Here is a 25221-nt window from a genome sequence, read left to right on the forward strand (position 1 = left end):
AATAAGCTCACTGAACATCCCATAAGCAACATGTTATAAATAAGCTCACTGAACAATAAATTGGTTACCCCAGTGCAGACACACAGACGAATCGTTAAGCTTTTACAGACAGCACAGCAATCAAGTCACGTGTTCAACCATGTACACAACACCTCTACTGAGCATAAAGCAGTAGCAATCGTGAGACATTTATGTTTTTAGTGGACATTTATAGAAACACGGGAAAATGTAAGGATGTGACAGAGTGGCAAAAAGGAGCAGTTGTGTTTGGCTGTGGTGTAACACACGTGGCCACACCCATCCCAACAAGTATTGTTGCAAGCAATGAATGAAGGTCCATCCCAACCTGTCAGTGAGAGAACAATGGGATGGGAACTGTATGCAATGAACATTTGGAGTCAGTCACTGTGCACAAGGCCATCACTCACACCTACTTTCTGAGACAACAACAGCAAAGTTCATCATGCCGGATGAATATGTGACTGGTTTTCTGAACACTTCTCCATCCTATTACATTTTGACTCACCTGCAAAATAATATGACTTCAACTACACAGAAAATCTGTGGGAGATGTCGGAATAGCACACAAAGTGCTGAAATCAGCACACCCACACTGAGGGTGAATAATTTTTTGTCTGGTGAGCTTACATTGATAGTATGTGAAGCAACAACTAATTACATTCAGCCTACTGCAGGCAATCTTTTAGAGAGGTATTTGTTCCTATAAAAAATTACTTTTACAATAAAATCTATCTACATCTACACAATGCTCTGCACACCACCATACAGTGCACGAAGGAGGGTACTGCACTACTAGTCATTTCCTTTCCTGTTCCACTCACAGCTAGAGTTAGGGGAAAAATGACTATATATATATACCTCCATATGAGCCCTAATTTCTCATAGCTTATCTTTGTGGTCTTTACGTGACATGTATGTTGTAGGCAGTAGATTCATTCATCAATCAGCTTTAAATCCCAGCTGTCTAAATTTCCTCAATAATATTCCGGAAAAAAAAAATATTCTTCCCTCCAGTGATTCCCCTTCGAGTCCTCAAAGCATCTCTGCAATACTTGGAAGTTGTTCGAAACTACCAGTAACAAATCTAGCAGCCCATCTCTGAACGCTTTGATGTCTTCCTTCAATCCAACCTGGCGCGGATCCTGAACACTCGTGTAGTACTCAATAACATGTTGTACCAATGTCCTATATGCAGTCTCTTTTACAGGTGAACCACACATTCCTAAAATTCTTCCCATAAATTGAAGTCAACCATTTGCCTTCCCTACCATAGTCCTCACATGCTTGTTCCCTTTCATATCACTTTGCAACCCATGGCCTGGATATTTAAACTACATGACTGTGTCCAGCAGGACACTACTTATGCTGTATCAGACACTACCAGTTTCTATTTCCTACTCATCCACATTAACTTACATTTTTCTACATTTAGAGCCAGCTGCCACTCATCATATCAACTGGAAATTTTGTTTAAGTCATCTTGTATCCTCCTACAGCCACTCAACTTTGACTCCCTCCACAACACCACAGCACCGTCAGCAAAGAACAAAAATATGAAGAATTAACAGTGCTCAATGGCGTGAAAATGCAGAAGGCAATGGAAACCACTGTATAGAAGACAAAACAGTTCACAAGTGAACAGCTTCATGTCAGTGTCCAACAGGCGCTATATTTTGGCAAGCGACCACATAACTATGATCAGGTATGCTTTATGAACTGACTGTTTAGGGGCCATGTTAGAAAGCTAGAAAATCAGAAAAGAGAAATGAAGGGCTCAATCTAAATATAGTGCGGGAAGGGGGAAGGGAGGGAGGGGAGTGAATGGAAAGAGGTAAGGATTTTGGTCAGACGAATATCTAGTAATGTTAACAGCAGCAGAAAATGGTATAATGGCAAGTAGATTCCTTTATGAATACGAAGGTAGGACAAGAGTGAGTTGCTGTGACTATTTCAGTGATAGGATTGTTCTCATCAGAATCAACAAATAAACTAATGCCAACAACAGAGGTGTGAGCATACATGCCAAAGTCACAAGCACAAGATGAAGAGTTGGAGGAAGCATATGAGTGTACCAGTGGAAAAATCCTCGTGTCAGAGCACAAAAAAGGTGAATAGAATTCTCTTTAAAAAAACTCTTACAGAAAAGTGAGGAACCAACTATCTCGATCCTCATTCTGCCTTCCTCACCAAAAATTTTGGCGTTTGAACATATTCACACTCTCTTAACACAGAACATTCCAAATCCTTTTACACAGTTCGTCTTCGTAGTTAGGCCTTCATACTCACTTCCACTGTCTGTGTGTGTCTCTCACACTCTCTCCTTTTCCTCTCACTGATTTACAGTGGAACTGCCCATTCTCTACATCGAAGAAGCAACAACAGACGTAAAAGAAGGGTTCAGGACTGGGATTAAAATTCAGGGTGAAAGAATATCAATAATAAGATCCACTGATGACACTGCATTACTCAGTGGAAGCGATGAGGGATTACAGGAAATACTGAATGGAATCAAGAGTAAACTGAAGAAAGATGAAAGTAATAAGAGGTAACAGAAATGAGGACAATGGGAAATTACCACTAAATTTGGGGACCAAGAAAGACAAAGTGAAGGAATTTTCCTACTTTGGAAGCAAAATAACACAAGACAGATGAAGCAAGGAGGATGGAAAAAGCAGACTAGCACAGGCAAAGAAGACATTCATGGTCAAAAGAATCCCACTAGTATAAAACATCGGCATTCATTTCATGAAGAAATTTCTGAGGATTTACATTTGGAGCACACCACTGTATGTAAGTGAATCACAGTCTGTAAGAAAAACTGGAAAAGAAGATAATTAAAGCAACCGAGATCTGGTGCTATAGAAGGATGTCGAAAATTGGGTGGACTGATAAGATAAGAAATGGGGTTCCAGGTTTCTACAGAATTGCCAAGGAAGGAAGATATGGAAAACGGTGACAAGAAGAAGGGACAGGATGACAGGAAGTGTTAAGACATCAGGAAATAACTTTCACTGTAGTAGAGGGAGCTGTAGAGGGTAAAAACTGTACAAGACAGAAAGACATTGGAATACTTGCAACAAATAACTGAGAACATAGGGTACAAAAGCTGCTCTCAGATGAAGAGGTTGGCATAGAATAGGAATTCACAGTGGGCCACATCAAAACAGTCAGAAGACTGATGGCATAATAATAATAATAATAATAATAATAATAATAATAATAATAATGAGTGAATGGAAAGAGGTACGGATTTTGGTCAGACGAATATCTAGTAGTGTTAACAGCAGCAGAAAATGGTAAAATGTGAAGGTAGGACAGAGAGTGAGTTGCTGTGATTATGTTTATTTCAGCACTATAATAAAAGTTACACAGCGAAATGTATGCTAGAAATCTGTATGGCTGTTTATTTCAGCTCTACAATAAAAGTTACTCGGCAAAATGTACACTAGAAATCTGTATGAATACATATTGAGATGAGTCCACAATTCTTATGGAGCCAAAACAGGTCCACAGCAAAGTGCAAGACTAAATGCTGTCTACTGGTGTTGCGAGTAGGTGATGCTGTAAGAAAACTTTATAACTGGAACATCAACGAAAGGTGAATCATTCTAGCAACAATACAGGTGGAAAAAGGGAAAAATCCACTGACATAAGAGGCTTCGACAGACATAGGATGGGGGAATGAGCATCTATGGAATGGTGAAGCTGGTTAGCTGCTTGTGTGATGTGCTGAACATGTATGAACAACGGTTGAAGGACAGTGAAAGCAGGAGCAGGAGGAAAGATGTCAGATATCCACACCTCATCACAGAAGTGGAGCTTGGAGGCTTGCCGATTATGTAAAGCAGGATAGGTAGCAGTATGCGGCTGATCTAATGACAGAGTACAATGCCGGTGTGGATCAAGTGTTTCAGCAGACAACTACTATGTGTTTCCATGTTGACCCAATAATTTTCAGTGGGCCCAGGATCTTTGGCATCAAACCACGGATCAATAGAAACATGTTTCCCAGTCAAACACCAGGTCTACAGTTGTCTCTTGTCATTCAGACAGACAGTTGCTCAAAACATTCACCATGTCACGGTTCACAATTTACAGGCATGGCATGACCTGCAAAAAGACATCTGTTGCTACATTCTCTGGAAACTTACCAAGGACTTATTGAATCCATGAAACACGGAACCGTGCTGTATATAGTATTCCAAAGGAGGAGCAACATGTTAGTAAGCAAGTGATCACACAATATTTTACTCAGGAGTGTATGTCGTGACAATTAAGATTACATGGCAGAACAGGATTCAAACATTATTATTTGTTTACATTTCTTTTAGCCTTGTTGAAGAGTAGCATGGAAAGAGGAGGTAATCAGCTCTACCTCTATACAAGCTGTCATATGTTATTGTTGTGGTCTTCAGTCTTGAGACTGATTTGATGCAGCTCTCCATGCTACTCTATCCTGTGCAAGCTGCTTCATCTCCCAGTACGTACTGCAGCCTACAGCCTTCTGGATCTGCTTAGTGTATTCATCTCTTGGTCGCCCTCTATGATTTTTATCCTCCACATTGCCCTCCAATACTAAATTTGTGATTCCCTGATGCCTCAGAATATGTCCTACCAACCGATCCCTTCTTCTAGTCAAGTTGTGCCACAAACTCCCCTTCTACCCAATTCTATTCAATAGCGCCTCATTAGTTATGGGATCTACCCATCTAATCTTCAACATTCTTCTGTAGCACCACATTTCGAAATCTTGTATTCTCTTCTTGTCCAAAGTATTTATCGTCCATGTTTCACTTCCACACATGGCTACACTCCATACAAATACTTTCAGAAACGACTTCCTGACACTTAAACCTATACTCGATGTTAACAAATTTCTCTTCTTCAGAAACGCTTTCCTTGCCATTGCCAGTCTACATTTTATATCCTCTCTACTTCAACCATCATCATCAGTTATTTTGCTCCCCGAATAGCAAAACTCCTTTATTACTTCAAGTCTCTCATTTCCTAATCTTATTCCCTCAGCATCACCCGAATTAACTCAACTACATTCCATTATCCTCGTTTTGCTTTTGTTGATGTTCATCTTATATCCTCCTTTCAAGACACCGTCCATTGCGTTTAACTGCTCTTCCAAGTCCTTTGCTGTCTCTGACAGAATTACAATGTCATCGGCGAACCTTAAAGTTTTTATTTCTTCTCCATGGATTTTAATACCTACTCCAAATTTTTCTTTTGTTTCCTTTACTGCTTGCTCAATATAAACACTGAATAACTTCGGGGATAGGCTACAACCCTGACTCACTCCCTTTCCAACCACTGCTTCCCTTTCACGGCAGTAGCACAGTGGTAGTTCAGCAGCTTCAGCATACAGACTGTCAACTGAGCTAGTGTAAAAGGCGCCCGTGACCAAACGGATACCACAATGGTGGATAGTGTTGAGACGGCATAAAATGGATAGTCGTGCAGACGCATAAACAAAGCACCCATAGTCAAGTTTCGAACGGACAAGGGACTGGTACAAACTGAGGAGGGTGATTGTATCAGCACCCCAGGAAGTAACATTGAGGACATGTAGGACGTTAAGAAATCGAGTACAGCAAGCTGCCAGGTAAGACACATGGGAGGACCAAGAGAGAGCTTCCTATCGAGCACGAGCCTCAGGAATTTCATAGTTTCTATGAACGGAAGGGCAACAGGCCCAAGTTGTAAAGATGGTGGGAGAAACCATTTGTGCTGCCAGAAATTCATGCAGACGGTTTTGTCAGTGGAAAAGTGACAGCCATTGTCGATGCTCCAGGAGTAAAAGCGATCAAGACAGTGCTGAAGACACCGCTCAGTGAGACAGGTCTGTGGAGAACTGCAATAGATAGCAAAATTGTCAACAAACAGAGAGCCAGAGATGCCCCGCGGGAGATAGGCCATTATAGGGTTCATGGTGATAGCGAAGAGGACGACGCTTAGGATGGAACCCTGAGGCCAACCGTTTTCCTGGATAAAGGTGTCCAAACATGGCAGAACCCACACGCACCTTGAAAACTCAGTCTTTTAAAAATGCCTGAAAGAAACAGGGCAGGCGCCCACGGAAACCCCATGTGTAAAGAGTATGGAGGTTACCAGTTGTCCAGCAGATGTCGCATGCCTTCTCCAAATCGAAAAAATACAGCCACAGTCTAGGATTTCTGCAGAAAACCATTCATGACATGGGTGGACAAAGTAATGAGATAGTTAACTGCAGAATGCCGCACTCTAAATCCACATTGTGCAGTCATCAGTAAACTGCGAGACTCGAGCCACCATACCAGCCAGGCATGAATCATACGTTCCATCACCTTGCAAAAGCAACTGGTAAGACAGGTGGGGCAGTAGCTAGAGGGAAGGTTTTTGTCCTTATCGGGCTTAGGTGTGGGTATGATAGTGGCTTCATGCCAGCAGCATCCAGGAAATGTTCTCTCAGCCCAGATGCAGTTGTATGTGTTAAGCAGAAAGTGCTTGTCTGCAAGAGAAAGGTGCTGCAACATTCAAATGTGGATGGTGTTTGGCCCTGAGGCGGAGCATTGGGATGAACTGAGACCTATCTCCCTCATAGTAAAGGCAGCATTGTAGCACTCACGATTCAGAGAAGAGAAGGGTATTACCTGAGCCTCCTACACTCATTTCTGATGGAGGAAGGTAGGGTGATAGTGGGAAGAGATCGAAACTTCCGCAGAATGGCGGCTCAAGGTGTGAGATAGCAATAGAGTCCGCTATGACATCGTTGGCTCACACGACAGAGGAAGGGTAGGAACTGTTAAAAGAACTAGTGAATGAAATCCAGCTAGTTCTTTTGCTATGCCAAATAACGTGACAACACTTTGCACACATCTGTTTATATTGAATGCAGTTTGCCATCATAGGATGGAGGTTAAAAATGAAGAGAGCACATAGAGACGTGCTCTCCATACTTTTAACCACCATCCTACAATGGCAAACTGCATCCAATATAAACAGATGTGTGCAAAGTGTCATCGCGAATTGCATCGAGGCATGCCTCAGACCACTAAGGGACTGGGACATGACATGGTAAAGAGGAAGTTCGGGTACTTGAACATTCTGCAGCAGTAAGGATAACGTTTGTGAGATAGTCCACCTGGTCATCACAACTGGGGAAATCTCGGTCTTCGAAGGTCGCCAGGGAGGAGTAAAGCTGCCATTTGGGTACATATGCGGATGGGGTAGGAGTCAGCAAGCGGATAGCACACGAGATATGGTCACTCGAGTAGTTTCAGAAAGAATGGACCACTCAAGATGAGGTGCAAGCTGGGCAGTGCACAAGGAAAAATGTGCAAGCAGTCGGAAGGGAAAGTGGGTGCTCCAGTGTTAAGGCAGAAGAGGTTAAGTTGGTTAAGAAGGTCAGCCAAGAGGGCACCTCTCCAACAGGTCCTGGGAGAACCCCAAAGGGGATGATGCACATTAAAGTCACCAAGTAGCAAAAATGGGGGAGGTAGCTGGCCAATAAACTGAAGGAAGTCTGTCCTGGTGACATCGAATGAAAGAGGGACATAAATGGTACAGAGGGAAAACGTCAGGTGGGGAAGGAAAAGGCGAACTGCAACAGCTTGAAGAGTGGTAGTCAGGAAGATGGGTTGACTATGAATGTCTTCCCATATGAACAGCATAAAGCCCCCACGAGATGGAATGCCGACCTCAGGGGGAAGGCCAAAACAAATTGGTAAGAAATGGGAAAGCTCAAAGCAGTCATGAGGGTGCAATTTCATTTCCTGAAGGCAGAGTACAAGGGAACACTGTGATGCTAAAAGCAGCCTTAAATACTCTTTCTGGGACCAAAGGCTGCGAGCATTCCATTGCAGGACAGTCACGATGAGGAAGAGATGTAGGGGTGTCACCTCGGCGGCTGCCGAGTGACAGCCAGGGAAGAGTCGCTACTGCAGGGCGCAGAAGTTGGAGGATCCTGCTGCATGGGGTCCACAGAAACATCAGCTTGCTTGTGCAGTCGATCTGTGGAGTCCAATGCTGAAAAATGGTTGTCGGTGTGCACCGGCAACACGGAGGCGGGCCACGCTAAGGTATCACACGGAGACACCATCGAAGAGGATCTTTGAGTTGGTGAAGGAGAGGATTGTTTGCCTTTGGTGGACTTCTTCGAGCCTTTCAGGTAGAGGAAGACTCGGGTGTCGTTCGACTGGAGGGACGGAGAAAGTCTTCATGGGAGTACTCCTCCTGTCCTTTCTGGCCTACCGGTTGTGTAGCTGGTGGCTTCGTCCCTCGAGGCGAGAGTTTGATGGCTTGTTGCCCAGCTGGACGGGGGAAAACGTGATGCTACCTTGACACTGGGTGATTTCACAACCTCAAAGCTGAATTGGAGGTCATACGGCTGCGCGGCCACATCCTTCATAGAGCGAGGGGTAACAAAAACAGAACTATAGGCACCATACGGGAGAACGCGTGGTTTGCAACTAGTCAATAACTTGCGAGCAACTGGGTAAGGCACTTTTTCCTTTACCCGGATCTCTCAAACAGCCTGCTCATCGAGATACACGGGACAATCCCGAGAGGACGCGGCATGGCTGCCATTTCAGTTGATACAGCGGGGAGAAGGAGGTGGACAATTGTCCTCTTGCCAATCCCTACCACAGGTGACACATTTGGCTGGGTGGCGACAAGACATTCTAGTGTGGCTGAAATGATGACACTGGTAGCAGCGCATCGGGTTTGGAATGTACGGCCAGACTTTGACAATTTCATAGCACGCTTTGATCTTGGACAGAAGCACCGCTCTATCAAAGGTGAGAAAAAGAGTGCGGGTGGGCACGAAGGAGGAATCTACCTTTTTCATTACCTGGTGAATGGCAATGACAACCTGATCAGAGAGGTAAGATTGGATTTCAGCCTTGGTTAGACTGTCGATCAGGCTGGTGTAAACTACACCATGGGAAGAACTCAAAGTTCTACGGGCCTCGACACGAACAGGGTACCTGTGGAGAAGCGAGGCAGCAAGCAGATGATGTGCTCGAGAATCAGAAGTGGCCTCCAAAAGCAAAGTGCCATTCCGTAAACAAGTGCAAGATTTCACAGGGCCGGCAACCGTATCAACACCTTTCTGAATAATGAACGGATTTACTGTGGCAAAGGACTGACTGTCTTCAGTATGAGAGACAACGAGGAACTGTGGTGCAGTGGGAAGGGTCTTCAAATCATTAGCCTCATTACGTTTACATTTTGTAGACATCGAGTGGGAAGATGATTGAATCATCGTGAGGAAATCCCCCAGGATTGCCAGGGTCTCCAATGGCACGCTCCTTTCAACTTGGGGGCTCCCTTCACAAGGGGGCACACCCACCTTAGGTGACTGTTCATACCTCAAGTCACATCTCCCGAACACCTGACAGAGGGGCCATTTGGCCTCTCCCTGGTCCTGGACTCTACCAGGGGTACATGCAAAACCTACCAGTCGACCCGGGGCTGGGAATTACGTGTTACCCAGTCGTCTGTTAAGTGTCAGATGCATGGGCTGGCCTTCAGGAGGAAGAAGAAAAAAGAGGAACCTGAAATACCAAAGCGGAGGGACGAGAGGAGAAGGGAAACAAAGAAATGAAAAGGGAGCAAAAAACAAAGGTGAGACTGTTCTTACATCAACAACAGAATGCAGAACATTCCCAATAACACTCCAGACACGTTCGCCGAGGAAGGTGAAAAATAATAGCAAGAGGATAGACATGCAGCACGGAAGGGAAAAAAATGCTGCAAAGGCTGGGGGCCCGTGGCACGAACCTGCCAAAGAGTGGTGAGCTGCCTGGGGGTATTTCAAAAAGATTTGTTGCATGAAATGATGATAAAACATCAAATGCTTCCATTAATTTCTTTCCTAAACCTTAGTATGAGAAAAACATGATACAAATTTCAAACGACAGTGGAACGAGAAATTTCAAATGAAAGATAAATGTGAAATAAATTGGTAATGAGAGATTGAAATAAATGAGAAATGGCAAATGTCAAATGCATGTGAAGGAGGTGAGCATGGACAGGCAGAGAGAGGTGGGGGGGGGGGGGGGGGGGGGGGAGCAGAGTGGGAGATGAGAGCTCTTTTTCCATCTGAATGACCATTCATGATGTTTTTTGATTCATGACAAAGTCGACCTAATATGAAAGTGGTACACCAAATCACAATTTCCGAGGATGTGTTTAGGTTGACACCTGATAGCACAGCTTAAACTGCTGTGACATGTTCGAGTGCTTGAATCCACTCAAAGCTATAGCTGCCGTTGACATGAAATGTTTGACTCTAGTGAGCAAGTGACACTATTGAGCTCAGAAATCAGCAATTCTTTGTAATTTGCTGTAGTAATTCTTGAGAGCAAAGCTAGTAGTTTTGATGATATGAGTATTTTCTAACAAAATAAGCGAGGGAGGGAGGGAGCGAGGGAGGGAGGGGTCAGTACTGAAATACTGACATCAGCTGTATAATTTGACAGTATTAAAAACAGAGTATGACTTACCTCCTGTGAGTACGAGAACAATAAGATCACATGCCATCTTCATGAGATTACGTGCTTCTTCACCATCAGCCTCTGGTTTGTGCTTCTCCAGAAGTGTTATGAGCAATTCACACAGTCCTGCCACTGCCAAACAATGCTTTACTTGTTCTGGAACAAAGAAATAGAGGAGAAAAAATATTATTTTTTCCATGCTGCAAGTTTTGATTCAACAAGCACACATACAAACATTATCAGAGAACTGGGCTTAAAAGTGAAAGAAGGGAAAAATTGTTTCCAATATTAAATGCTCCTACTATGTTACTCAGAAATCAGCAATTCTCTGTAATTTGCTACAGTAATTCTTGAGAGCAAAGCTAGTAGTTTTAATGATATGAGTATTTTCTTACAAAATAAATGGATAATTATGAGGTAATATCTAGACTTTACATAGATTTATCACTTACGCTGTGGTACTCAGCAGACTGTATGGCTCAGAATAGTTTTCAGTGAGGCAACAGAAGCTGCCAATTCTGTTATTTGTGAACACACACAAGAAAGTACTCTTGGCATAGCAGATAAGAAATGCGATAAACTGGTGATTATGGGAACCACATTTCTTTGAAGCAGTGTCATGAGAAGACATTGTTACAGTGGCATTTGCTGATTATGGGCTAACTTCACAAGTTATCTCTCGGAAAAAATCCAGAATTTACTATTGAAAAATTTATTTCCATGGTATTTTTCAGTTTATGAGTTCAGGCAGAAATAATTATTCAAATTACTGATGCAATATGGGGCAATACAGTCAATATGCACTTCACTTCATGCACAATAGGGTGATACTCCATACTCCTATCCCAGGCACAACTCAGTAATACTATGCTTGATCAAGCTATTTGTGATACGGAAGTGTTGGCAAGCCAGCAAGAAGTTTTAATTCAGTTCTGATCTACATTTTCTTTGGAAATACCTACATGAACAAAATACACAACAAAAAATAAATATTTGAGCAGAATGCAAATTATAAAAATGAATGTATTCATGAATGTGACAGACAACACTCTGCAGCCGTTTGTCCAGAATATCCAGCATCACATTAAAAAAATGTGTCAAACATTGGTATTTGCACATCGATGGTGGCACAATGGAATTCAATTAAAAGTAGGGAAACTTTTTTGGATCACTCTGTACACTACAGCAGTGACAAATGTTGTATTCCACTGTTGATTGATTAACTGACTCACACATGATGTTCCAGAAATCCAAACAAGAAGGAGAGCTGCCAGGGATGTAGAATGAGTCGAATTATACATTAGCAGCTTGGCTACTTCTGAAAAGCATACTAACAACAAATTATGATTAGTGCTAATCTACTCTAACTGATAGTTCTGGCAATTACTTCTACATTGCTGTACATTTATATCTGGAAAGAAGAACAGCTACTTTCAAAAAAGTCATTGCACTCCTCCTGCTGTTATTATCTAACATTTGAAACAAAGAATTTCTGTAACTGCACACAGACCACTATTAGCTGTCTATACATGGTGCCCCAGTAGGTACGGTCAGTTTTCAAAGATATGACAGGAACAACCACTCAAAGCAATAGCAGTAGTAAACATGGGCTCTAAAATACATACCTCCACAGATAGGAGCACTTCACCTTCAATACTATGAAATACATCCCTTATACTATGACCTTTTTGCTTCCTTTATTTTGAGAGGTAGCAGTACGTAACAAAAGAAGAAAGGTAATGTTTTGCTTCTTTTCAGAATTTTCAGAAGCTTCTTTTAATACATAGTAATCCCAAGCCCTTACGCCAGTCTAGTCAACTCTGATAACAACTACACATAAACATAACGAAGATCGAAATGGTGATTTTCAGAAAGGAGGCAAAACACCCAAGAATGCAGAAATCAACAACAAAGAACAAAAAATAAATATCTCATCAGACTTTAAATACCTAGCATTGACATTGCAACCAACAGCCAAATGCTTCACAAAACATGCAACAGAACGTGCAGCCCAAGCAATAATAGCAATATAGGACATCAAAAACATCCACCTGCTCAGTCCAGAAACGGCCGTGAAATTATCCAACGCAAAAATCTTGCCAATCTTGGCCTAGGGGACGGAGTTTATGTGGGACCACCTAGCAGAAAAAAATCTAGAAACACTAGAAAAGGTAAAAACGACTTATCTAAAAAGAGCACTAGGTCTCTCAAAGACAACAAGATCTCAACTAGTGTACCTGATAGCGAGAGAGACATTCCTAATTGAAAACATCAAACTTCGATATATGGTGCCACACACCAAGGCTTCCAGAAATCAACTGAAGATCATGGAGGATAAACGAGAGAAGGTGTGGCCAGAGTTCTATGGCACTGAACCAATGATGAACTGCTCATGGACAGCACCAAACTTCGAACTGTGACATGTCCTAACTAGATTATCTATTCATGGCTTTCATCATCTAACTTGCAGAAACAAAAATTATCATGACCCAACCACAAAATGTGTGTGTGAACAGTGTAATGAAGCCTGTGAACGATATCACGTAGAACTGTGCAGTAAAAGAGTGAAATCTATAAATGAATATGCAAAAATGTAAATGTAAAATGTTAAGCAAAGTAACTGTATATGGCTATTTGGCTGCAATTTTATTAAATAAACGTTCACGAGGTTTAGGCAAAGACCATCCCATCACTTCCAACAAACCGAGCTAACCCTGCTCCTCCCCCCCCCCCCCTCTCCCCCTTCCAATAGGAAACTGGCCCTGGCACTCACAGTAACAAAAATGACAAGTACACAGATGCGACCAGGAAATGATGTTACATTTCTTCTATTCTGTACAAGAATTCCCTGCAGTAGCTGAGCACTTCTCTCTGAAATGTGTTATTTGTACACAATTTCAATTTGTTGTATGTTTTACTAATCATTAGTTTATTTTGTTCATAAATTTTCTAGTCAGTTATCAGTATACTATGTACTGATTCATTCCACTGCCAAGTAGCTTCACCTTGCACATTTCCATAGAAACTGATTAATTTAAACTGTCGAAGTGTGAACAGCACACTCAAATTGTGTGCTGCCAACACAATTGTGTATACAAAATATTGCTTCTTGAAAGTAGCTGTTCAAAAATTCTGGAAAGACAGAATTTATGTTACGTGTAATATATGGATATTTTCTGTAATGCCTAGATATAAAAGGCAATGTGCTGACTGACTGACTGATCACCACCAGCTCAAAACACTAAGGATAGAAGTTTGAAATTGGGAGAAGGTGTTGGTCTTGTACTGTAGGCTTCATTTAACAATGGCTTTTTGAAATTACAACCTTAAGGGGGTGAAATAGGGCATAAAGCTTTATATATATATATATATATATATATATATATATATATATATATATATATGTGTGTGTGTGTGTGTGTGTGTGTGTGTGTGTCACTATTAAGGAAATTTTGTAGCCAGAGCTACAAAAATTGATACTTGGTTTCTTGTTCAGAAATAAAGAAATAGGTGCTTCAAAATTTTTGGAAATTTGACCCTACAGGGATGAAATAATGGGTGAAAGCCTATTTTGAAAATATGTCATTATTAAAGGACCACAGAGGTATTTTTAAAGCTACATCTATGAACATCAGTATTTGAATTCTCGGTTACAAATAAAAAAATATGTGTTTCAGGGTTTCTGGATTTAAACTGCTGTTGTTGTTATTGTTGCTGTTGCTGCTGCCGCTGCTGCTGTGGTCTTTGGTCCAGAGACTGGTTTGATGCAGCTCTCCATGCTCTCCTGTGCAAGCTTCTTTATCTCCAAGCACTTCCTGCAACCTACATCCTCCTGAATCTACTTAGTGTATTCATCTCTGTCTCCCTCTCGAATTTTTACCCTCCACACTGCCCTCCAACACTAAATTGGCGATCCCTTGATGCCTCAGAACATGTCCTACCAACCGATCCCTTCTTCTAGTCAAGTTGTGTGACAAATTTCTCTTCTCCCCAATTCTATTCAGTGCCTCCACATTCGTTACATGATCTACCCATCTAATCTTCAGCATTCTTCTGTAGCACCTCATTTCTAAAGCTTCTATTCTCGTCTAAACTATTTATCGTCCATGTTTCACTTCCATACGTGGCTGCACACCATACAAATATTTTCAGAAAGGACTTCCTGACACTTAAATCTATACTTGATGTTAACAAATCTCTCTTCTTCAGAAAAGCTTTTCTTGCCATTGCTAGTTCACATTTTATATCCTCCTTACTTTGACCATAATCAGTTTCTTTGCTTTCCAAATAGCAAAACTCATCATCTACTTTACATGTACCATTTCCTAATTCCCTCACAATCACCTGATTTAATTTGGCTACAATCCATTATCGTCGTTTTGCTTTTGCTGATTTTCATCTTATATCCTCTTTTCAAGACACTGTCCATTCTGTTCAACTGCTCATCCAAGTCCTTTGCTGTCTCTGGCAGAATTACTATGTCACTGGCAAACCTAAAGGTTTTTATTTATTCTCCCTTGAATTTAATTCTTACTCCAAATTTTTCTTTTGTTTCCTTTACTACTTGCTCAATATACAGAGTGAGTAAAATCAGGGATAGGCTATGAAACATTTTATGAAAATATTTCACTGCAAAAGCATTTTAAAGCTACATCTTTGTAAATTGGTGTTTGGCTTCTCGGTTAAGAGATGAAAAAATATGTGTTTCACTATTTTTGGAAATTCATCCCCTAAGGGGGGTAAAATAGAGTCAGACTGATTCACTGCTTCATCACCACCCAGCTCAAACTGCTAAGGATAGAAACTTGAAGTTTGGAAAGAGTTTGGATCTTATACTGTAAGCATCATTTAAGAAGCGGTTGTTCGAAATTCCACTTCCAAGTAGTTGAAATAGGAGATGAAAGGCTTTTTGAAAGTATGCCACTATTAAGGGAAATTTGAAGCTAAAACTACGAAAACCGGTATTTTGTTACTCACTCAGAAAATAGAAACTACATGTTTCAGCATCTTGGAAATTCAACCACTAAGGGTGTAAAATACTGGGTGAAAGTTTTTTTTAAAATAAATAATTATTAAAGAACTAACAAAGGATTTCTAAAGCTATTGGTATTTGACTTACTTATTAGAAATTTAAAAAATGTGTCCCCCTAGAAATTCAACCCCCAAAGGAGAGCAATAGGGGATGAAAATTTTTAAGAAAATATTTCATTACATTAAAAAACTTTAAAGCTAAATTTATAAAAATTGTATTTCACTTCTCAGTTAAATATAAAGAAACATCTGTTAGGGGATGCGAGTTGGTATGGAACTATCTCCCCAAGAATTTAAAAGGCATAATTAACAAAAACTTTCGTTTCTTGTCAGGAAAGACCATGTTTATATAGCCTTAATTAGTGTGAAAAGCTTAGTATGTGTTGCAATTCACGAACATTAAAATTCAATTTTTTAAAAAACCACATACTCTCTGCAGGCTGTACAATCCACACAAGCAAAGCTGCGGTCACTAAGCTACAGGTGAATAAATGCAGGACAAAGTGCACGAGAACAAAGGAAAAAATCTGCTTTGCTATTGAGTACAGCATTAGTAGTTGGCATAGACCATATATAACACAGACCACCTATGTCCCTATCTCTGCCGTGTTAAGGTTTGAAACCAACTTCTAAGTCATATGACTCAGGGCGGAAAGCCGAGTTCCTGTCATTATGTGCTGTGTGATGTGGAGCTGACAGTTACAGTTTCTCTCATTTATAGCTGAAATCAAGCATTGATTTTGACAGTTCAGCAAACTGTAGTAAAACTCTTACACATGTAGTAGTGCAGTTAACCTAATTCCTCCGAAATTCCTGATTATAAAGCAGTGTTTATTGTTTATACATGCAGTCAAGTTGAAACATATCGACAGTTCTTTTCAACAAGCGACAGATTCACTGTCCTTTAGTGAATACTTGCTTCTTTTGTTCCCTTTTGCATTGTGAATTCTCGTAGGTCACCATTTCCACAGGTGTGGAAGACAAAATAACAATTTTGCACACAGCTTTAGTTTTCAAACTATTCCACAAGAATATGTGTGAAATGTGTTTTACTATGATTTGTAAGAAAGGAAATACATTTGCATGCATAATATCAGGTATTTACACAAAATAAGCACATATATTCTCCGACTTCTGCTTAATCCAGCACAGATCCGAAACGATATCACGATAGGAAGCATATTATATTACAAAATGTTGATTATACTCGTGTAGTGAGCTAGACATTAATGATAAGTCATCTCAAAAGCTTAGTCATTCACCAAGTTTTACATCCAAGGACCAATATCCATCCTAACTTTCATTAGAAATACCTCTGCAAATATTTTAAAGTAATTCGCTTACACAACTGAGATTTTCGTCACTTTTTCTAATCTGTGGAATATAAAAAAAAGACTTCTCTGAGTGTATATGAAGGTCTTTACTTCTGCATCTAGTAAAAAGCACAAAATTTGATTTGTAAAAAAAAAAATGTCATAAATTGTGCACTATAAACACATAATGACATACTTGGCTTTGTGCCCCAAGTCACGTAATTTAGATACTGATTTCAGTAAAATGACGTCATGCGCAGTCTTACATTATCTACGGTCTATGGTGGTTGGTATTGTATTCAGTCACACATTAAATATCCAAAAGTAACATAAGAAAATATTACATGAGAGGTGGGAGGGGAAGGAACAAAATTAGTTGTAGTTAGTATTGGGCAATTTATATCCATCAGGACAACTTCAAGTAAGTGTAGAGCACAGACATATGAGAAACCTTTGTGGTTTATTCTTCAGTATTGGTTGTGTTTTTAGATCACAGAAATATCAGGACACATATGCGAATTGCTAGAATTATAATCGGTTGATTCTATCAGTGTCACTCACTCACCAAGATGTTGAGGTGTGACAAACTGCCTGTTGGCTTCTGTCTCGCTTTCTTCAGCCAATGTTTGATAATTTTTCTGGGGCTTTACCAGCTACTTGTGCTGATGAAACAATATAAAAATTATCAAACAAACCTTGGTGGTCCACCATCAGCAATGGAGGGTAAAACTTTGACAATGCCAGCAACTCATGCTGGCAAAACAGCAGAAAAATTATCAAACAAACTTCGGCCAAAGAAATCGAGACAAGTCAACAGGCAATTTGTCAACAAGTGGTCATGAAAGTGTTAACATTTACGTTCAGGTGTCTCGAAGTGCAGTTGACGGAAGAAAGATTACGTTCTTCCCAAACAATGCTATTTAGCAAATTTAAAGAACATTTATTTGGTGTGGACTGTATAACAGTTCAGTTGCCTCTTCTACCATATTTATTGGGAAGAGGATTAGAATATGATAACTGAGGTAAAGATGAGATTTGGCAGTGGAAGAGGGAGGTGAGGACAAACACACAAATTTATCTTTTTTTGTGTCCAACACAATGGGTTTTGGGCTATTTAAGGAGATTCAGATACAGAAGTATTGCTTTGTAAGTTTCTTGGGAGGTAAAACTGAACAGTAACAAGAAAATTATCCATTTTGCAACCCTGCAACTACAGAGAATTTTAATTACTTTTAATTTTAACACAATATAACTTACCATTCTCTGCCTGAGTGTGCAGCAACTCCAAAGACATTTCAATGACATCAGGAGCCTTAGACACACTCAGAACTTTGACCACGGCGCAGCACAATCTCTCATCCAAGAGCTGCTCATCAGATGGAACTGAAAAATGTAAGTCAAATACTTCAGTTCAAAATGTAAGCAGCCCACATAAATACTTACAAACACCTCATTATGCTCAAGCTACACTCTCACACTAAACTTTGTAGCCATAAAACAATGGAAAGTCCAGGTTGTAATATCAACAATTATGGAAAGGGCAGATTGCTACCCACCTTAAAGAGGACACGCAGAGACGAAGATGGACACAACGAACAGACTCTTACATATCAAGTTTTTGGCCAAAGCCTTCATCAGAAAAGAAAAACACACACAGACACACACAAGCAGCACACCTTGCACACACAACTGCTATCTCTGGCTGCTCAGGACCGATAAACAAATGTGAAAAATGCAAACAACAATCCTACTTGTTGCCCCCATTCAACGTGTTTCAGTCAAGTCTGAGCAGGCAGATATAGTGCTCATGCGTGTGCGTGTGTGTGAGGTGTGCTTGTTTGTGTGAATGGATGTTTGTTTTTATTTTCTGATAAAGCCTTTGACCAAAAGCTTTATGTGTAATGGTCTTTTCGTTGTATCTATCTGCAACTCAATGTGTCATCTTTACAATGAGTAACACTGTAATCTTTCCATAATTGTTTGCAGCCATAAGCATATCTGTAGTTAGTAGTAGCAGATATACGATAGGTGGAAGGGCGACATCAGTCAAATGTTTAATCTGTTAATTGCAGATGATTCTAGCTACCATGTAGCTATCTTCAGTGCATTACATTTAAGTTATGATTGTTGAGTATGACTTTGTACACATCACATCGGTCTGGGAGGTCAGCTACAGAGTGGTGCAGTGACTGTCATTGTAGGAAAGTTGGACACGAGCAGAAATAATTAGCGAACAAGATAACACAGCAAGCAGAAGATTTGCTAATCTGTATTCCTCCAAGTGTACAAAGACTCACTACACATAATGCAGCAAAAAATACAGTCCAAATGTCAACAAGCATGAGGCTACCTGAATTAAAGCACAAACAATGGAGTCTGAGCTGCAACTAGGTGGCTTCTGCACAGCCTCACAAAGCAAAGACGCTCAAAGTGTGAGTGGGCGGAGTGGCTGCCACTGGCCGTCCTATATTGCGGTGGCAGAGGACGCTCTTAGTGCAGAGCTGCTGGAGATGTGGCTCAGTGGGTGGAGATTGCGCACCACTGGGTCTGCCAGATCCCGTGCGACCACTACTGGTGTCTTAGAGAAACTTTTAATTCCATTGCCAGCTTTGACACCTGTGGGGTTGTATTTATATGTGATACCACAATGATAACTCATCTTAAATATAATATAATGCACTGAAGACAGCTACACAGTAGCTAAAATCAATCTGCAATACACAGATTAAATGTTTACAGCTGATGCTGCCCTTCCTCTTATTGATAACCTCATTAACACTGTCGCAAAGCATGCTGTTCCTGATGGAAACAAACCTAACAGCAGATTGCTGAGTGTTAAATTTTTACACATACCCTCACTGAGAAATATTTCACAAGCAACTTGCTCAACTTCAGAAGAGTTATTGGATACATTATCGGGACAACACATTTTGCATTCACCTAAGTGTGCTGTCTAAGTTGTGAAATTTGAAGGACCTGTGTGGTTGCTTGCATGTAAAATCATATGTTTAAGATTTCACAATCTAATATTATAACATTCAATTTCAAAGAGAGCCCCAATAAATTTTTATGGCAAACAATTTTTTTTTAATTTAAGTAATTATGTACAATTTTTCACAACCAGTTGGATTTCACACAGTTTATCAGCTCTTAAGATTACGACCCGGCTTCACACCCTGCATTCTTGAAATTTTCTATCTAGTTAATTGCAAATCTTTACCGACCAACATCCACGCTTAGCTTCCTGCATATGCCGTGCATACGTGTTCCCTCATTTTCTGAACAATGTTATACCATCACATCATTTTATTTATTCCTCCCCCCCCCCCCTTCTCGGATAGGCCAACTATGGAACACAGGCCAATTTCAATTCCTTATTTATTATTCTGTTCTTCTCTTTCAGCACACTTTCATCTGTTCACTATGTTTTTTCTTCCTGTCTTCTGAATACTTAAGACCAATTTTTTTCACTCTCCAACATTATAATCCTTTCATATTCGTATCTTTCTCATAGACACTTCTGTGTCGGTTGTTTCTTCAGCTTTTATATTTTTTTCTAAATCCTTTTTTTCCTTCACAGATCCAGCGTCTTGTTGACTTTTTATCCTGCAAATATCTGTAGATTGTTTTCTTTACTCTACTGGTTTGTATTCAATATAAATATTTTAAAAAAAATAGCAGTATTCTTTTTCCTCATTATTTCTGATAAAATTTTTATGTTTTCAAGAATTTCATCACTACTTTGTGATTTCCGAACTTCCTTACTTTCTCATAGGCCTAATAGTTTCTTAATGATTCACCCTTTTGGTATTTAATGCCAGACACACTCTTGCACATGGAGATTCTGGCTTCACTACTGTTCTGTAATGGCTTGTTTTTGCATTTTAGACATATTTTTATTGTAAAGGTTTTTAATTATACTATATGCTCTTCCCATTTTATGTATCCTTTCCTCTGTAACACAATTTTCCACACCATTTTCTTGGATTATTTCCCCATGATATTTAAATTTTTTAACCTTTTATATTTGGTCAATACCTGTTTTCAGGAATTTTGATCCATTTTTTAGTGTTTGTTAAAAACATTCATCCTGCAATCCCACCCCCTCTCTCCCCTCCCCCATGCAAAAATGAAAACCACAGCATCCAAACCCACCAAAAAGAAATGCAAAGAACACCTATTTTAAAAATCATATAAAAATTTGCTTGACACCTTCCTAAGAGATAGTCTCCACTCCTTCCAATCTGATTAGGTAAGCACAGACCATATGTAGTCTCTGTTCAAAGAAATAGTAGCAATAGAAATTGAGACATATATCAAATAAATTAATAAGAGGTGGTACTGATCCCCCACTGTACACAAAACAGGTCAGAACACTGCTGCAGAAGCAATGCAAAACACATGTCAAATTTAAAAGAACGCAAAACCCCCAGGATTGGTGAAATTTTACAGAAGCTCAAAATTTAGTGTGAACTTCAATGTGTGATGCTTCTAATAGTTTCCACAACAAATCTCTGTCTCAAAATCTGTCAGAAAACTCAAACAGATTCTGGTCATACATATAGTACCCCAGCACGACACAATAAATACCTCCACTGCACGATAACAATGGTGATGTCATTGATGACAGTGCCCCTGAGGTAGAGTTAAGAAACAAGGCTTTCTGAAGTTCCTTCAGCAAAGGAGACTAAGTAAATAGTCCAAAATTCTAACCTAGAACAACTGCCAACATGAATAACTTAGAAGTAGATATCCTGGGTATAGCAAGGCAGCTTAAATCATTTAATGAAGGCCTGGCCTCCAATCCAGATTGTATAGCAGTCAGGTTCCTTTCACAGTATGCTGATATAACAACTCCATACTTTGCAATCATATACAACAGTTCGCTCATTGAAAGATCTATACCTCAAGACTGGAAAGCTGCAAAAGACACACCAATACCCAAGAAAGGAAATAGGAGTAATCTACTGAATTACAGATCCACATCGCTAATGTCAATTTGCAGTAAGATTTTGGAACATATACCGTGTTTGAACATTATGAGTTATCTCAAAGAAAACAACTTACTGACAAATAGTCAACACGTTTTCAGAAAATATTGTTCTTGAAACACAACTAGCTCTTTAGTCTCACCAAGTAATGAGTACTATTGACATGAGATGTCAAATTGATTCCATATCTCTAGAATTCCAGAACCCTTTTGACCATTCCTCACAAGCGACTTCTAATCAAATTGTGTGCCTGCAGAGTATCACTTCAGTTGCGCAAGTGGATTGATGATCTCCTATCAGAAAGGTACAGTTAGTAGTAACTGATGGGAAGTCGTCAAGTACAACAAAAGTAATATCTGGCATTTCCCAAGAAAATGTTATAGGCCCTCTGCTTTTTCTGATCTTCATAAACAATAATCTGAGAAACCTTTTTTAGGTTCTTTGCAGATGATGCTGTCATTTACCCTCTTGTAAAGTCATCAGATGAGTTAGAAAAGATATCTATATGGTGCAAAAAGTGGCAATTGACTATGAAGTAATCCACACGAATACTAAAAGATATCTACGAAATTTCAGTTGCATGATAAGTCATAATAGTCTAACGACTGCAAATCTGAATAAATACTTAGGGATTACAATTATGAATAACTCAGTGTGGATGATCACACAGATAATGCAGTTAGACAAGCAAACTAAAGACGAGCAGTTGTTGTTGTTGTTGTTGTTGTTGTTGCGGTCTTCAGTGCTGAGACTGGTTTGATGCAGCTCTCCATGCAACCCTATCCTGTGCAAGTTTCTTCATCTCCCAGTACCTACTGCAACATACATCTTACTCAATCTGCTTAGTGTATTCATCTCTTAGTCTCCCTCTACGATTTTTACCCTCCACGCTGCCCTCCAATACTAAATTTGTGATCTCTTGATGCCTCAGAACATGTCCTACCAACCGGTCTCTTCTTCTCGTCAAGTTGTGCCACAAACTCCTCTTCTCCCCAATTCTATTCAATACTTCATCATTAGTTATGTGATCTACCCATCTAATCTTCAACATTCTTCTGTAGCAACACATTTGAAAAGTTTCTATTTTCTTCCTGTCCAAACTATTTATCGTCCATGTTTCACTTCCATACATGGCTACACTCCATACAAATACGTTCAGAAATGACTTCCTGACACTTAAATCTATACTCGATGTTAACAAATTTCTCTTCTTCAGAAACGCTTTCCTTGCCATTGCCAGTCTACATTTTATATCCTCTCTACTTCGACCATCATCAGTTATTTTGCTCCCCAAAAAGCAAAACTCATTTACTACTTTAAGTGTCTCATTCCCTAATCTAATTCCCTCAGCATCACCCAACTTAATTCAACTACATTCCATTATTCTCATTTTGCTTTTGTTGATGTTCATTTTATATCTTCCTTTCAAGACGCTGTACATTCCGTTCAACTGCTCTTCCAAGTCCTTTGCTGTCTCTGACAGAATTACAATGTCATCGGCGAACCTCAAAGCTTTTATTTCTTCCTCCATGGATTTTAATACCTACTCCGAATTTTTCTTTTGTTTCCTTTACTGCTTGTTCAATATACAGATTGAATAACACTGGGGAGAGGCTACAACCCAATCTCACTCTCTTCCCAACCACTGCTTCCCTTTCATGCCCCTCGACTCGTATAACTGCCATCTGGCTTATGTACAAATTGCAAAAAGCCTTTCGCTCTCTGTATTTTACCCCTGCCACCTTTAAAATTTGAAAGAGAGTGTTCCAGTCAACATTGTCAAAAGCTTTCTCTAAGTCTACAAATGCTAGAAACGTAGGTTTGCCTTTCCTTAATCTTTCTTCTAAGATAAATCGTAAGGTCAGTATTGCCTCACGTGTTCCAATATTTCTACGGAATCCAAACTGATCTTCCCCGATGTCAGCTTCTACCAGTTTTTCCATTCGTCTGTAAAGAATTCATGTTAGTATTTTGCAGCTGTGACTTATTAAACTGATAGTTCGGTAATTTTCACATCTGTCAACACCTGCTTTCTTTGGGATTGGAATTATTACATTCTTCTTGAAGTCTGAGGGTACTTCGCCTGTCTCATACATCTTGCTCACCAGATGGTAGAGTTTTGTCAGGACTGGCTCTCCCAAGGCCGTCAGTAGTTCTAATGGAATAATATCTACTCCCGGGGCCTTGTTTTGGCTCAGGTCTTTCAGTGCTCTGTCAAACTCTTCACACAGTATCGTATCTCCTATTTCCTCTTCATCTACATTCTCTTCGATTTCTATAATATTGTCCTCAAGTACATCGCCCTTGTATAGATCCTCTATATACTCCTTCCATCTTTCTGCTTTCCCTTCTTTGGTTAGAACTGGGTTTCCATCTGAGCTCTTGATATTCATACAAGTGGTTCTCTTATCTCCAAAGGTCTCTTTAATTTTCCTGTAGGCAGTATCTATCTTACCCCTATTGAGACTAGCCTCTAAATCCTTAAATTTGTCCTCTAGCCATCCCTGCTTAGCCATTTTGCACTTCCTGTCGATCTCATTTTTGAGACGTTTGTATTCCTTTTTGCCTGCTTCATTTACTGCATTTTTATACTTTCTCCTTTCATCAATTAAATTCAATATTTCTTCTGTTACCCACGGATTTCTACTAGCCCTCGTCTTTTTACCTACTTGATACTCTGCTGCCTTCACTACTTCATCCCTCAGAGCTACCCATTCTTCTTCTACTGCACTTCTTTCCCCCACTGCTGTCAATTGTTCCCTTATGCACTCCCTGAAACTCTGTACAACCTCTGGTTCATTCAGTTTATCCAGGTCCCATCTCCTTAAATTCCCACCTTTTTGCAGTTTCTTCAATTTTAATCTGCAGTTCATAACCAATAGATTGTGGTCAGAGTCCACATCTGCCCCTGTAAATGTTCAACAATTTAAGACCTGGTTCCTAAATCTCAGTCTTACCATTATATAATCTATCTGATACCTTTTAGTATCTCCAGGATTCTTCCATGTATACAACCTTCTTTTATGATTCTTGAACCAAGTGTTAGCTATGATTAAGTTATGCTCTGTGCAAAATTCTACCAGACGGCTTCCTCTTTCATTTCTTACCCCCAATCCATATTCACCTACTATGTTTCCTGTGGTGTCACCGCCAGACACCACACTTGCTAGGTGGTAGCCTTTAAGTCGGCCGCGGTCCGTTAGTATACGTCGGACCCGCGTGTCGCCACTATCAGTGATTGCAGACCGAGCGCCGCCACACGGCAGGTATAGTCTAGAGAGACTTCCTAGCACTCGCCCCAGTTGTACAACCGACTTCGCTAGCGATGGTTCACTGACAAAATACGCTCTCATTTGCCGAGACGATAGTTAGCATAGC

General features: G+C 40.1%; 1 protein-coding gene across 1 annotated transcript in view; it reads right to left on the reverse strand.

The window, feature by feature from the left end:
* LOC124711263 (rap1 GTPase-GDP dissociation stimulator 1) overlaps positions 1 to 25221 on the reverse strand; it is a 97964-nt gene that overhangs the window by 25169 nt on the left and 47574 nt on the right. The window contains exons 6-7 of the mRNA XM_047241242.1: positions 18110 to 18235; positions 10518 to 10664 (exon numbers count right to left, since the gene is read on the reverse strand). Of these exons, the coding sequence (XP_047097198.1) occupies positions 10518 to 10664; positions 18110 to 18235 (273 nt within the window). The remainder of the gene's footprint in view (positions 1 to 10517; positions 10665 to 18109; positions 18236 to 25221) is intronic.

Source organism: Schistocerca piceifrons, chromosome 8 (assembly GCF_021461385.2).
Source record: "Schistocerca piceifrons isolate TAMUIC-IGC-003096 chromosome 8, iqSchPice1.1, whole genome shotgun sequence".
NCBI lineage: Eukaryota > Metazoa > Arthropoda > Insecta > Orthoptera > Acrididae > Schistocerca > Schistocerca piceifrons.